We start from the raw sequence: 14,122 nt of genomic DNA on the forward strand, positions 1-14,122 counted from the left end.
ACATCAGCCATTGCAGTGCCTCCAGAAATGGTGTACCCTCTCAGAGGACTGAGCTAGCTTTCCCAAAAATCAAACTAATAATGCAAAATAAGTTTAGCTAGTAATTAAAACCTTTCCTTTGGTAGAATATTTAATGACAACACTAACATTTTTCTCTTTAAGTTGTATTTGTCACAAAATTTGGCTCCCATTTTACATACATATCTAAGAGGGAATACCGTATCTATTTCCTGTCTCTTAAGAATTGGATCAGATGGTGACATAGATATTTATTAAACTTATTGTGATTCTCTTAGTATTGGGATTTGATGACCAAATATAACCCATCTCAGCTCTCATGAGGTTTGCACTAGTAAAACTGTTGTCACACAGCAGCTACTCTATGGGCATTTTAACAGGTTTGCCTGCGGTCTAGAAAGATGATTCAGTAGTTAAGAGCACGAGCTGTTCTTGCAGAGGACCCGGCTCAGTTCCAAGCCCCACAGCCATCTCTAAGTCCAGTTCCCTAGGATCTAACACCCTCTTCTGACTTCCACAGGCACCTACACATATTCAGGAAAAGCCTTCATACCCATAAAAAGCTAATACATTTTTAAAATGTGTCTGCTTTGTGGAGTTTGACAGAAAATTAGGAATAAATTCTTAATATACCACGTTGTTAGTTGGCTTAAAATTTATTTAAAGTTAAGTAATCACTGAAAAACTGATCGTGAACTTTTTCATTTGTTTTTGTTTTGTTTTGTTTTGTTTTGTTTTGTTTTGTTTTGTTTGTGGTGGTGATGGGAGGGTCGAGGGGTTGAGAAGCAGTTTCTCTGTGTAGCTCTGGCTACAGACCAGACTGGCCTTGAACTCAGAGATCCACTACCTCTGCTTCTTGAGTGCTGGTATTAAAGGTTTGCACCATGGCTGCTGGGCCCGGCTTTGAACTTTGATCTTTATTGTGGCTTCATTTTTCCTAGCAACACCTAAGATTTTATATTTATTCACATGTCAGAGAAAACAAACAAACAAACATTTTCACCACTTACTGTTAGCAGAAGACTTGGAAATATGAGTGTTGATCGGACTCCCCCCCCCCCCCCCCCCCGTGGGTTGGTTGGCCATGCTGCTGTTCGTGGGCCCCTTGGTGAGGTGCTGAATGTACTGGCGTGCTCTAGAACAAATCACATTTAGTGAAGGATTTGCTGTGGCTTCTGAGAGAAAAGGCTATAGTGTGCTTAAATTTTGAGAGTTCTGGGCAATTACCCAGCATTCCTACCCAGCGTACATGACAAATGTCTTGCCCTGTGGTAGGAATTTCCAGCCTTCCCACATCTTTCAGTAGGAACTGCCACCCCCTTCTGACATATGGGTGGGCGGCCCAGCTCCCCGGGCACATATACTTAATTCACCAGCCACAGCGAAGGCAGTTTCAGTCATCAGAATGAAAACAAAACGGAGAATCCAGGCACAGGCAGTTGCTAAAACCTGTTAGGAGAACTCCCATCAGCAACTCCCCTCTGCCACCTAGACTTTCAGAAATACCCTCGTGTTTTCTTTGCTCATTTAATGCAGGTATTGTGTTGTTGTTATTTATTATTTTAAGTGGATTATTGTTGCTTTCATTTATTATAGTTTTCCACTAATAGTCACATAGAAACACATTTTGTAATATACTCTTGAAAACTGCTTATTCTTTAAACATAGATCGTAGTTATTTCAAAATACGTTCAAGGGATTGGGAAGAGAATATTTCAGCATTGTGGAAGAGATGGGTAGTAGAGAAATTTTGTTGAGGTTGAAATGTGCTGTTATTGCCCCAAGACAGCATCTCAAAGGCATGAAGAATAGAGTAAAACATCAGTGTCTCGTAATAACCAGGTCCTTTCCATCCACAGGTTTGTAAGGGCTTAAGTTCAAAGACACAGCGTATTGTAGGGGCGTAACGTAGGGGGCAGCTTATAGGAAGCAAACGTAACAACTGCCTTTTAGAAAAGTATGTGGCACTGTATTTGCTAATAAGCAGCATAAGAAAGACTGGCATTTTTCCCTCTCCAGCTCCTCCCTTCTGTCCCTCCCCTTCCTCCTTCCGCCCCTCCTCTTCTGCTGCCTGGAGTAATCTCTCACAGATGATTCGACAACAGGTGCCAGGAGAGCGAGGCAAACTGGCTTTGTGTCACACGTGTGCACTGGAGATCCAGTGTCATTCCAGGTTTTGGTGTATCACTGTGTCCTTCCAAGGGAAGGGATAACCCAGTTGAAATACACACTGCAGCTCCTGAGGGATTAAGTGTTTCCTTTGCTTTATAGTACAGAATTTTACAGTGTCTTTGTTTGGGAGTTCTCAGATTGCTTAATGATTTCTCTAGCCCCTACCCCACGCACTGTGACCAGATGTGTATTACAGCAGTGTTGGACCCTCTCTACAGGTTGGCCAATTTCATTGCACAGCTTGTGATGTAGCTTTTCTTTATTTAACAATGACAGTTAAATGTTTTGTATTTTAGGAAGCCAGTGCCGTCAAACTGTCATTCTATTGTTTAATCTCGTTACCACCCGTAAGGTGCCTCTGTAGTGTTACAGTTGCAGAGAACTCTGCAAGGAGTTTTATAATAATAATTTTATTAATTATCCAGATCTTATGTCTATATTAAGTCATAACTGTGTAGTACTAACTGATCATTTTTCTAATATTTTAAAGGTGAGGGGTTTTTGTTTGTTTGTTTTTTGTTTGTTTGTTTGTTTCTGTTGATGCCAGTAGCCAGTAGCTTTGTTGGGTAAGCTTTGGTGCATTTATTTACTTTTCAAAACAGCCTTTAGAATTCACTATTTTAAGAATAGACTTTGAGGGAATTATAGCCTTTGGCAGCTGTTCGAATGGAAATTCCTTAGCACTTTCTTAGAGGTTTTGGAGACTCTCAACTCACCCTGGATTCCCCCATTGACTAAATGTGCTGAGTTGTAAACTCAGCTCATTGCGCCCCCTCAAGAGTTCACCTTGTGCTGAAGTAGCTAATGCTCGTGGAAGATGTGTCCAGCTGAGAGGAGAGGTTGGATGGGCAAAATGAGTTCATTTAGATGTACAGGAGAATAATCCATCAATGAAAGACACAGGCTAAATGAGCTGGAAGGATGATTGACGCGCTGTTTCCTGTACGGAGGAGACAGGAGTGCCAGCTCAAGCAGGGGTACCAGCCATGGATAATAACATTAGGAGAGGAGGCTACTCATGGTGGTAGAGTGAGAGAAGGAAAGGGAGTTGTTGCCCTGTTAGAGGGAGCCATTGCTCAGCAACAGAGAATGCCCTGGCTGGTGTTGAAGGTGGAGGAAGAAGAAAAACAACAGGTGCCCAAGAGTGGCTGGAGTGAAACACTTGGCTACAGGCTGGAGCACTGGAGCTGAATGGGGTGAAGTGGGGTTGCAGGAGGTCCCAGTGGACCTTGGCAAGCATGCCTTTGGAATGGTGATCTCCTACATGGTAGCTTTTTCCCGTAAAGTGTTTCTGCCTAGGCGCAGCCTGGAACGTGGAGTCTAGGGCAACCTGGTCAGCCCTGATATGGGTAAGCAGATCCCCACAGGCAGGCAATGCATGGTGTGTGCCCTGTTGAAAGCATGCCCTCGAAGAACTGGTAGGTTGCCCAGAAAGAGCTGTGTAAGAGGCAGAGAGCAAAAGAGTCCAGCTACCTGGGTGGCTGTGAGAGCTTTGCAAGCCATGTCGGAGGATTCGCTTCCTTCCCCGAGTGGCGGGCAGACAGAGGGATTTTATGCTAGAAAAGAACTTGGCCAGCCTTGCTTCTAAAAAGAACACTAATTGTTGTATGCAAAATGGAAGGAGGAAGGGGGCCTGTGCCAGGAGTGGTAGGAAAGTTGGCTAATGGCTGGGAAGGGTGAGCCCATGAAGCATTCTGGAGATGGGTGGTGCCTGTGTGTGACATACTTGAGATTAGCATTCGTCGTTTTATGTGACTCTGGGAAGAACAGGACATGATTGGCGAGGGTTCCCTTAATGCTGATTTTGTATTAGATGAGCTTAGTAATTATTTTATTTGGTTAACCTAGAGAATGGCTGTCTAGGTATTGTATCAGTTAGGTAGAAATGTTTGGTTTGGGTTTTGATACAGGGTTTGGTCACGCAGTCAGGGTGGGCCCTAACTCTCACCTCCCTGATACCCCTGCAAGGTTGGAATTAAAGGTGTGCACCGCCACACCTGGCTTGGGATTACTTTCAGTTATTCCATAAATAGAAAATGCATGGTCTTTATAGACACTGAAAAATAGAGAAGATAAGAGTAATAAATCACTCTCCCTCACTACCCAGAGACGGGTATTATAAATATTTCCATTTCCTTCCATCTTTTGTCAGAAGCAGTGTTTACACATTGAGATCCCCCTGGCAGGAACAAAAGGTTACTTTAGAGCAGAGGCTCTGAAGCTAGGCACAGGCTGGGTGTTTTCACTTCTTTCACTCTAGGATGTAGTATTTGCCTTTAATAAGGGCTAGGTTACCTTTTGAGCCTTTTTTCTTTTTTTCTTTTGAGGACAAAGCCATCATGAGAGATGGCTCATGAGACCTGTTTAGAAACTATTGCCCAGTCACCATGTGCGTGAAAGCCACTTTTAATGAATGCCAGACTGCCTGCATTTGCTATTTTAAATGCCTCATGGGGAAAAACTCAATGGGAAGGAGTCTTCATTTGTTTACTGGAGGTAGACCAGTAGGACATTAGTGACAAGGGAAGATAGACAGCTGACTGAGCATCTTCACTGGCTTGTAAGAAGTGATGTGTGGGTCCTACTGGTGCCCCTCCCTGAGTTGTTTTTTTTTTTTTTTTTTTTTAAACATCCCTTTTAATCTGGTCTGAGATTGATTGAGATATTATCTTGGGCTGTTAGGAGCTGTGAGCTAGATTGGAATGACAAACACACATTGACAGCTTTTGAGAAGATGGATGGAGAAACAAGCTCTGAACTCCAACAGGCTCCAGGGTCTATTCTTCTGTGGGGCCTTTGGAGGAATGTTGCTCTCACTCTTTAGTGCAGGGAGAGAAAAGGTATACCTTGTTATCTAGTTGGATATTTTACCTAGCTCGGCTTACAGACATCTCTAGAATGAAGATCTCTTTTTGTGCGTGTACAATATAATCATACCCAAATAAGTAAGAGCCGTGGACCAAGCTGTATTTTATCTTATTTTTCGTCTATGTGATTTTAACTCCCAAGGTTCAGGAATGCCATAGAATGTGTTTTCTGTGAGATGGGTTGGTTAGTAGGTGTACGTTGTCTTTGAGCATCAATTGCTATTACACCGTGGTGTAACAGAAAACCACAAACACCACCAAAGGCTTCCAATAGTTATTGGGCGACTTTGAGAAGAAAAAAAATGGCACCTTTACTACTCTAGAACTGTTAACTTGACTCTCAAACTGATAACTCATATAAATTTACTGAATCCCATCAAATACTTAAATGAGGAGTGCCCTTTCTTCCATGGGAAAGGTATTTTGTAGGTATAATGCACTCAAAATGAAATGATTTGGGATTATTAGCTTTATAGTGAATTCTAAGTGACTTGAAGGTACTGTCTGCCTAGCACCTTCCTATTTCTTTCTGAGGTTGGACTTTTTCTCTAATATATATATATATAAATTAGCATTTGTGCTTTAAGTGGGAGCACTGTGTCACTGTGTCTCCACCAGTACCTTTCCTGTGCTTTGAAGATAGTCCTCATGGCTTGTTGGTTCTGAACCTTTCTCTTGAAAGTAGCAGTGACTCTTCTTCCTAGTTGAGATATTAGAGTGAGTAACAGAGAGCCCTGGAGCCTACTTCCTGCTTGCTGGAAGAAGTGTACCAGCAGGAATAGGCTAAGCAGACTCAGGAGCCAGCCAGGAGAAGCCAGGGCAGTGATGGCTGACGTCATCTAAGGGTGAATCTGCCACCCCTACAAACAGGTTACACATGGTACGAGAGCGAGCAAGGCCCCTGTCCTCTGGGCAAGGTTGACTTTCCTTTCTACTGCACTTCAGCCCACGCGTGCGAGCACTACAGCTCATCTTGGTGCTGCTGTAGGGTAGGGAACCTGTGGCAGAGAGATGGCAAGGCTGTAAGCCTGAGGAAGAAAGGAAAAGTTCAGAATGAAAAAGTCCGAACAGTTGGTGCATTATTACAAAGAAAACAGATTGAGAGGAAAAAGCTCTTTTGAAAATTTAACCTGAACAGAAAATAAATTATTTGCAGAGGGGGAAAGTGAGGTGTTCATTGCTTCGATGTTTGGATTTTTTTTTTTTTTTCCTCATGCTCCCAGGACACTGAAGCTTTCAATTAAACTGCAGAAGGGAGAGTTGAGGCCCTTCCAGAATACTGCTCCCTAGAATCAGCATTGGTCTCACCTCCCTTTTTATTTTCCATGCATGTTATCCTGTGGCCACCAGCAGTGAAAGAAGCCGATGGTGTTTCACTGAGCACTGCCTTGTAGTGTCCTAGGAAAAGAGTCTCAGCTGACCCACTTTAGATCAGTTAAGCTCTTGGGGACCAGTCAGTGTACTGGGGAGTGAGGTGAAGTTACTAGTCTTCTGGCCCACTCGAGTTCTGAGCATCCCAGTCCCAGGAGAGAGCTGTGCAACTGTCCAGAGAGTGCTCTCTTGTGCCCCTCTCAGTGTGCTCTGACCTCTCCTGGGACTGTTCATCCTCTTTGTTTCTTTATTGCATGGCTCATAAATTTAAGCCTCCAAGTCAGAAGTTTTCAGCTCCAGGACTTGTGCCTGTGCCAAACTGGCACACTCTTACCTTGCTGCTGCTTCCGCAGTATTCCCACTGTGGTAGGTAGAGCAAGGAAGCAGATGGTAACATAGAGCATGTGGCCGTGTGACGGCACTCTGCTTGCCTTACTTCCCACTCCATTCATGGGACTCGGACATGTGCAGCATCTTGAGGTCAGCCTCCCTTGGATGTCAAGGAAACCACATGTTCTGAGAGTTTATACGACATTTGTCTTTTATATTCATCACAGGTTGCAAAATTTCAAGTTGTCTGCTTCAGAAATAGTTAAAGCCATGATAAGATTACAGGCAAAAAAGAAATTATAAACCACAGGAAAACATGAGTAGACAGCAGCCGCTGTATGTAAGACCTACAGTCTAACTGCTAACGTGCATAAACTTGCATCTGAACGTAGTCTGCAATGTGTTTTGGAAATGCGGTTTAAACATCTAAACCAAAGCAATGCCCTAACTGAAAGACACTCTGGAAAACAGAATCAAGAAGCATGAGCTCTGGTCTCCTGGTGTGTGGAAGGGGTGCGTGCCTTCACTGAAATGAACCCTAAGTCTTGTTAGCATGGAATTTCTGCCCAGGTGCTTGTCCTGAGAATTGGAGGCCAAAGCTGCCATCAACCTGTGGCATCCTGGAGGTCCCTGCCATTTTCTACACCCAGTTGCCATCTTTGGATGGCTGACTCCCCGGAAATACAGACACCGTCGTAGATTTCCTATCCAGATGAACGAGTTTATGAAAATCCCTCCTTAATGAGCAAGTACATGTGTGCACAGCCACGCGCAGAGCTTCAGCCTACTAAAGTTCTGCGTCATGGCAGACACCGCCATATAAACATCAGCATAGCTTAATTTGTTATTGAAATCCTCATTAGTCCCATGGAATAAAATTAATATACAAAAAGAAAAAATCATTTCAAATGCCTAAAAAAGGTATTTGAAAATTGAGTTCAGGGGGTGATATGAACAGTTACAAGAGTACCTTTTAACACAAGTCTTAAGCTAATGCAATATAGGATATATATTCTGATCATTGTTAATACTTACAAATTATACATCGTTTTTTTTTTTTTTTACTGAAGTGCATAACAGCCCATGCATTTAAGCATTATTTGTGCTGATGGCTCATTGAAAACTCATTTGCATAGGATTATACTGTTTCTCTTTCAACATTAAGAATTTTATATTCACATCTCCAGAAGTCTGCCACTTAGATTAATAGGTAATGAAAAGTCAAAGACGCTTCAAAACAATTTTTAGTTACATGTATGTGCATGGGTGTGTACAATACCTGTGGAGGTTAAAAGCACCAGCCCCATAGAAGTTGGTTAAGATCATTGTGAGCCATGTGATATGGGTACTGGGACTTGAACTTGAGTCCTCTGCAAGAGCAGGTCATGCACCTAACCACTAAATAACCTCTTCAATTTCAGATCAAGCACGTTTAATATAGTAGCCATGTTGAAAAATAAGGGCAGACCCTATGTCAGTGATGGTGTGATCAGAATGTCAGACCCACAGTGAGTACCATAAGGGATGTAGAGGAATCAGCTTTTCTGCAATCTGAGCATTGCATAGATCAGGTAAGGCTGTTTTGCTTGTGTGTGATGCAAGGTCCATAAGCAAAGCCATGATCAAGAAAGCAGGGGAGCAGGGGAACAGCGTGGAGTCTGAAACACAGAGACTAGTGAGGATGAACTGGACCATCTGGATCCCTGCAAGCAGCTGCCGCTGATGCTCCAGGTGGCCTGCAGAAGAGCTGGTGCACTTCGCCAGAGAACAGCACACAAACTTGGCTCAAGAGCTTCCGAAGGTGGAAGAATGTGGGAACCAGCTGCAGCCCGGTCGATCCGGCAGGAGCTGCAGAAGCTGTAGGCCAGTGCTGCTGGAAGCCAACACTGTGGCCGTCAGATCTACCCCTGAGTGTGAGCTACGAACAGCACCTGACACCACACCAGCTTTCCCAGAATTGACATGGCTCTGCTTCGCGTCCACTTCCAAACTTCTCTCGAGCTCCAAGACAGACTGTAACCCACAGCTACACAGGAAGAGGCTTTGGTCAGTGTAGTTCCAGGATAGGCAAACTGACATGAAAGCCAGCTGTCACACTCACTCCACCTTTCAAGCAAATTTCATTTCCAAATAGACCGTATCAAAGTATCATTTATGCTCTTACAGCCTCCACTCAAAGGCATTCATGTCTCCCCCAAAGGAGAAAAGACATTTTTTTGTGTTTGGGTGCTATCCATTTTCTTCATGTCTTCTGGCTTCTTGATATTGTGCAACTTACACTAAGTAAGATGTGAGAAGCAAACCAGTTGATGCACGTTCTCAAATGCCTGAGACCTTGGAGGAAAGGGGGCGGGGCAATCTAGTGACCAACACTTGAGAGGCTTTGGATTTTTAAAGAGATGTTAGATATTTTAAAGAGACTGAACTTTTAAAATATTTTAATTTTTAAAGACTGGGACTTTCCAGATTTCCCAAATATATTAGAATGAAGCTTTGTGTGATTGTTCATGTGTGTGTCTGGATGTTTCTTTGTCAACTTAGCAAAAGCTAGAGTCACCTCAAAGATGCACCTCAGTTGAGAAAACATCCTCATCATGTTGGCCTATAGGCAAGTCTGTGGAGCATTTTCTTGATGAATGATTGATGTGTGAGGGCAGCCCTTTGGAGATGGTGCTGTGCTGCTCCTGGGCAAAATTCCTGGCTGTTATGAGAAAGAAAGCTTAGCAAGAGCCATGGGAGCAAGCCAGGAAGCAGTGTCCTCTGTGGTCTCCACTTCAGTTCCTGCCTCCATCCAACAGTCTTGAGAGGGTCTTTGCTTCCTCCTGAAATATCACATCTGACCAGAGGCATTCTGATCCTCTGTGTTTCCACAACAGCTCATTAAACTCTGAGCACTCAATGGTCTTCCCAGCCTCGGGTTCCAAACGCTTCCACAGTCCTCTCCAAAGAAACATGGTCAAGTCTGCTACAGCCAACACTCAACTTCTGGTACCAACTTCTGTCTCAGTTTGCTTTCTGTTGCTGAGATCAAATACTGCTAGCAAGACATACCTTGTGTAGGAAAGAGTTTACTTCATCTGGCAGCTCCTGGGTCATACTCCATCACTGAGGGAAGTTGGGGCCGAAAAATCAGCCTTGATTAATAAGAAACAATCATCGCTGAGGTAAAATTTTCTGGGCGTATTTTCTCGAGTTCAGCACACAGAGCTATGACAAGAAGGGGACAAGGCAGCATTTCATGCTGGCAGCAAAACTTGGGCTGCCAGGTGGTAAGTTTTAAAGGCATGCAGAGTTCGAGGAAAGCAGCTGAGACCTGTCACTGTGAGAGGTCAGGAGAGACAATAGACAACTGGCAAAGGTGCAGCCTGAGTTGTACTCGAAACACTGTGATGGAAGGGTTCATGGAGAGAAGTTGAGGCTTGCCACCATGTGGCAGGGTCAGAGTTCATGCAGCATGCCCAGGAGAGGTTACTAATGCACGTGCAGGCTGTGGAGACCCTGTCACAGTGGAGATGATGGGGCTACGAGAAGACTGCCAAGGGCAGAGGCAGGTATGGCATGGGGCTGGCTTGAACCTGCGAGGCAAGCTCTGCATGCTAAGAATGGTGCAACCTGAGGGGGCCGAGCTGCCCAAACCCTTTGGAGCCCAGAACATCATGAGTGAATCCCAGATGCAAGACCCTGAGCTGCAGGGTTTGATTTACACGGTTTGGAGTTTGGTTTTCATTTGGCTTGTAACCATTTCCTGGTTCTTCCTTCTTACAATAAGAAATATGTAACTTAGTTTTGAGTTTACAGGAACACTTGAGAGACATCAAATTTTAAAGAGACATTAGGTATTTTAAAGAGGCTGAACTTCTAAAGTGTTTAAGTTTTTAAAGAGTGTGGGGCTTTCAAAAGTCGGAATATGTTTTATATTGTAATATTGACATGGATATGAGATCTTGGGTATAAACAAAAAAGGGAAAGATATTGATGTGTCAAGGTGACAAGCGGTCAGTTGTCCTGGTTGGGGTTTTTGGTCAACTTTTGGGAAGAGGAACCTCGGTTGAGAAATGCTCCCATCAGAAAGTGTATAGGGTTGCCATGGGAGGGTCCAGCGTGCTACCGATGGTGCCACCCCTGGGCTGGTGGTCCTATACAGTCCAAGAAAGCAGACTGAGCAAGCTGTGGGAAGCAGCAAACTGGCAACCCACCTTCCTCCAAGATCTCTTGGGCCCAGGCTCCTGCCTTGAGCTCCTGCCTGGCTTCCTTTCCCTCCGTAATGAAGGGTGACTTGAGACTTGCAAGCTAACATAAGAAAGAACACTGAGACACGAGTGCTTGCTCTCAGGCAGCATCAGATGGCGCCAGCCCTTCTCACAATGCTCTCGGCGGTACTGCCTTCCTCTACCCTGTAGAGAGCTCCGAGTCAAGAGCCCATTATTGAAGCTACAGTTTGCACTTGTATTCCTATGACTGAAGCAGACTCAGACCAGACATTTCTGAAATCTGTTAAACATGTTTTTCTTGAAAAAAAGAGATCTCATGCTCAAATAAGTTTTGGAAACACTGAGTAAGCAGCGTTAATTAGATTTATTCATGTTAGTATTTCTCAGAGCCCTTATCGCACTAATATGATTTGCCCACTGAGTCATCGTGGGAGCAGCTCCCAGGGTTATTAAGGAACACAGCTGAAGCTAGACTGACTTCTGTTGAATTGCTGTTTCTTCTTCTGATTTGCCTCCAGCCCACTCAGTCAAAGATTTTCTCAAACAGCCTGATCAGATTTTGATGTCTGTTATACCCCTAAAGATGACAAGTAGGAGGCACTTGTAACAAATTACAAGGGTTTGGAAAATGGGTCTTAACAATTTCTTGAACTGCCTTATGACAGGTAAACAGAAAAAAAAAAAAAAGTGTTTTAGAGACTGTTGAATGTGGTTTTTATGCTGGGATGCTGCAAGCTTTCTAATAATGGACCCATTGTAGCACAGGAAATCTAGCCTGTGCCAGGCAGAGCAAGAAGACCAAAATCATAGTCTCACCTCAACTCTTGCGTCTGGATCTTAATCACTCCTGGTCTCAGTAGCCCAATGCTGATGTCTGACGCACAGGCTTTGGAGTATGTGAAGGACTCAAGTGGGAAGGACACTACTGCTTCAAACCTGGAACTATGGCTTTAAAGATTATAACGGTGTGTTTAGCAAACAGTTTTCAAAGCATGAAAGTACACATTCTTAACAATGCGTTTTTTAAAACAATTTGTTTCATAATTTTGTCATATTATCAGCGTTAAGATGAGAAGCAGGGACATTGTAGTAGTTGGTAGGAGGTCTCCAGCACTGTCACCACCAAAAAGAAAGAAAAGGGATAAAAATCTGTTGTAGAAAAGCCTTTATACCAAAGCAGAATTGTTTTCTATGATGTGTGATACTTTCTTGTTTTTTCTCTTTCTTTTTACAGTTTTTTGAGGTACCGTTTGACTCAAACATGAATAGAACAAAAAACAGGCCTCTGGTTCGTGGACAGATCAGGTAAATCATGACTAATCTTCTTCTACATTCTAGAACATTCATTGACTTATTCACCCTGAAGCTTCTTTTATTGTAATGTCCATTAAGTAAAATAATTATAGTTAGCCTTCCCCAGATCCCAATACCTACCTGGTCTCAGTTTCTTGGCCTCGTTAATAGTGTCAGATATGAGTTCATTCATACAGTGAGCCTTAAATCTAATTTTAAAAGGTGGTTGGTTATTCCCATAATATTTGTGCCACTATTGTACCAATATCTTACAGGCAGGTCACCTTGTAGCTCACAGGGTTCATAGCTGGTCAGACTGATGATTGCTTTTCTCCTCGGGTAGCATGTATAGTACCTTCCAGCATTATGAACAATGTTAGTTGTGGAGATGAAGCATCCAGTTGAGTGCCAGCTGGATTTCTCCATGTCCTCTGCCATAAGTAAGTGCTGTCTTCAGTGGGGTCTTACCCACAGGTTATAGAAGGTAACCAAATTAGAGTTGTCTGGAGGGGCGCTATGGAACCCCTTTGGCCAAAGACTCAAAAAGATATAACTCATTCCCAGTACTGAGGGTTTTACTTGATAGTATAATATGTCTAGTTGGGATATTGTCTTCTCCATTATATGATAAGTTCATTTAAATTCCATTCATGTGTATATATATTTTAGGAAGCCTCTACAGTAGTAGATTAAATATAGTTTTCCTAAGCCCTTTATTAGCCATCTCTCCCCATATTTCCTCCTTTGCCCAACCCTCCCATCTTCCTCCCCATTTAATCCTCCTAATTTCCCGTTCATTCTTTATAACAGTTTATTGCTCCTTCCATGGAAGATTCCCAGAAAATGTTTCTTATTTGTTTGTTTTAGTGCACTTAACAGATAGGCACAGTCATAGACTCTAAAGGGCAGTGATGACCAAGGAGCAGTTCTGTGTCTTACAGAACACCATCTTCTTAAGCAGCATATGCATTGTGCCAGACACAATGTAGAGACCAATTCTAGGTGGTGTGTGAACACAGAGTATCTAAGTTAAGCACAGGATCTCCCTCTTCTCTTGTCTCATCTACCCTGCTTATCCTGCTATCATAGACCACTGTCCTGAGCCCAGAGGCTGTGGAGATCTCTGTTGGGTGCCCTGCAGGCTTCACAGGCCTCGCTCCACCTCTGCCCTTTTCCTTACATTTCTTCATTTGTTTTCTAAAGCCAGACACCTGGAGGCAGCCTTGGACTTCCCTTTATCATTGTTTGGTATCTCTTGGCCTTTTAGCCTCCTGGACTGTTGTTTGCTTGCCTTGCTGTGAACCAGCTTCAAGTCGGCGCAGAGTGCTCAGCAGCCTGGCTGGCTTCTCTGCCTTTATTCTCCCCTTCTCCAGCTTCCATTCATTTGGCAGATGCGTCTTCCTTCCATGATCACATCGGTTCTGGCTTAAAGCCCTTTTACAAGTGTAATTAAGACAAAATATTTTGTTTTGATTCTTTACAGTGTCACCCGAGGCCTTTTCTTAGGGTGCTTCCCTGCAGGCCTTCCAGCCTCACCCTGAGTGGCTTGTGTTCATCTGCCCTCCCTGCCATGCCATGTTCCCTCCTGTCTGCCAGGCATGCCAGCAGTGCCTGCTGTGGCCCAGGAGCTCTGTCTCTGGTTCTGCAGGCTCTGCTGTGCTGCTGGCATTACTTTAAGTACAGTTGCTGTCCCAGCACAGCTCAATGCTGTCTGCTCATGCTTTCCAGGCCTCCTCTCTACTCACTGTAAGTTCTGAGACCACAGTCCGATAGAAATTGTGTGCTATGTCAGTGAGCATAGCAGACAGAGACAAACTAGTCACTTTTGGCACAGTGCTAATGGCAGGTGTCTTCATTAGG

The 14,122-nt window shown here is 43.7% G+C and overlaps 1 protein-coding gene across 1 annotated transcript in view; it reads left to right on the top strand.

The window, feature by feature from the left end:
• LOC129666930 (protoheme IX farnesyltransferase, mitochondrial) overlaps positions 1–14,122 on the top strand; it is a 116,817-nt gene that overhangs the window by 70,394 nt on the left and 32,301 nt on the right. Inside the window, exon 5 of the mRNA XM_055594309.1 lies at positions 12,204–12,274. Coding sequence (XP_055450284.1) covers positions 12,204–12,274 — 71 coding nt within the window. The remainder of the gene's footprint in view (positions 1–12,203; positions 12,275–14,122) is intronic.

Source organism: Psammomys obesus, unplaced genomic scaffold (genome assembly GCF_907164565.1).
Source record: "Psammomys obesus unplaced genomic scaffold, mPsaObe1.curated_primary_1811, whole genome shotgun sequence".
Lineage (NCBI taxonomy): Eukaryota > Metazoa > Chordata > Mammalia > Rodentia > Muridae > Psammomys > Psammomys obesus.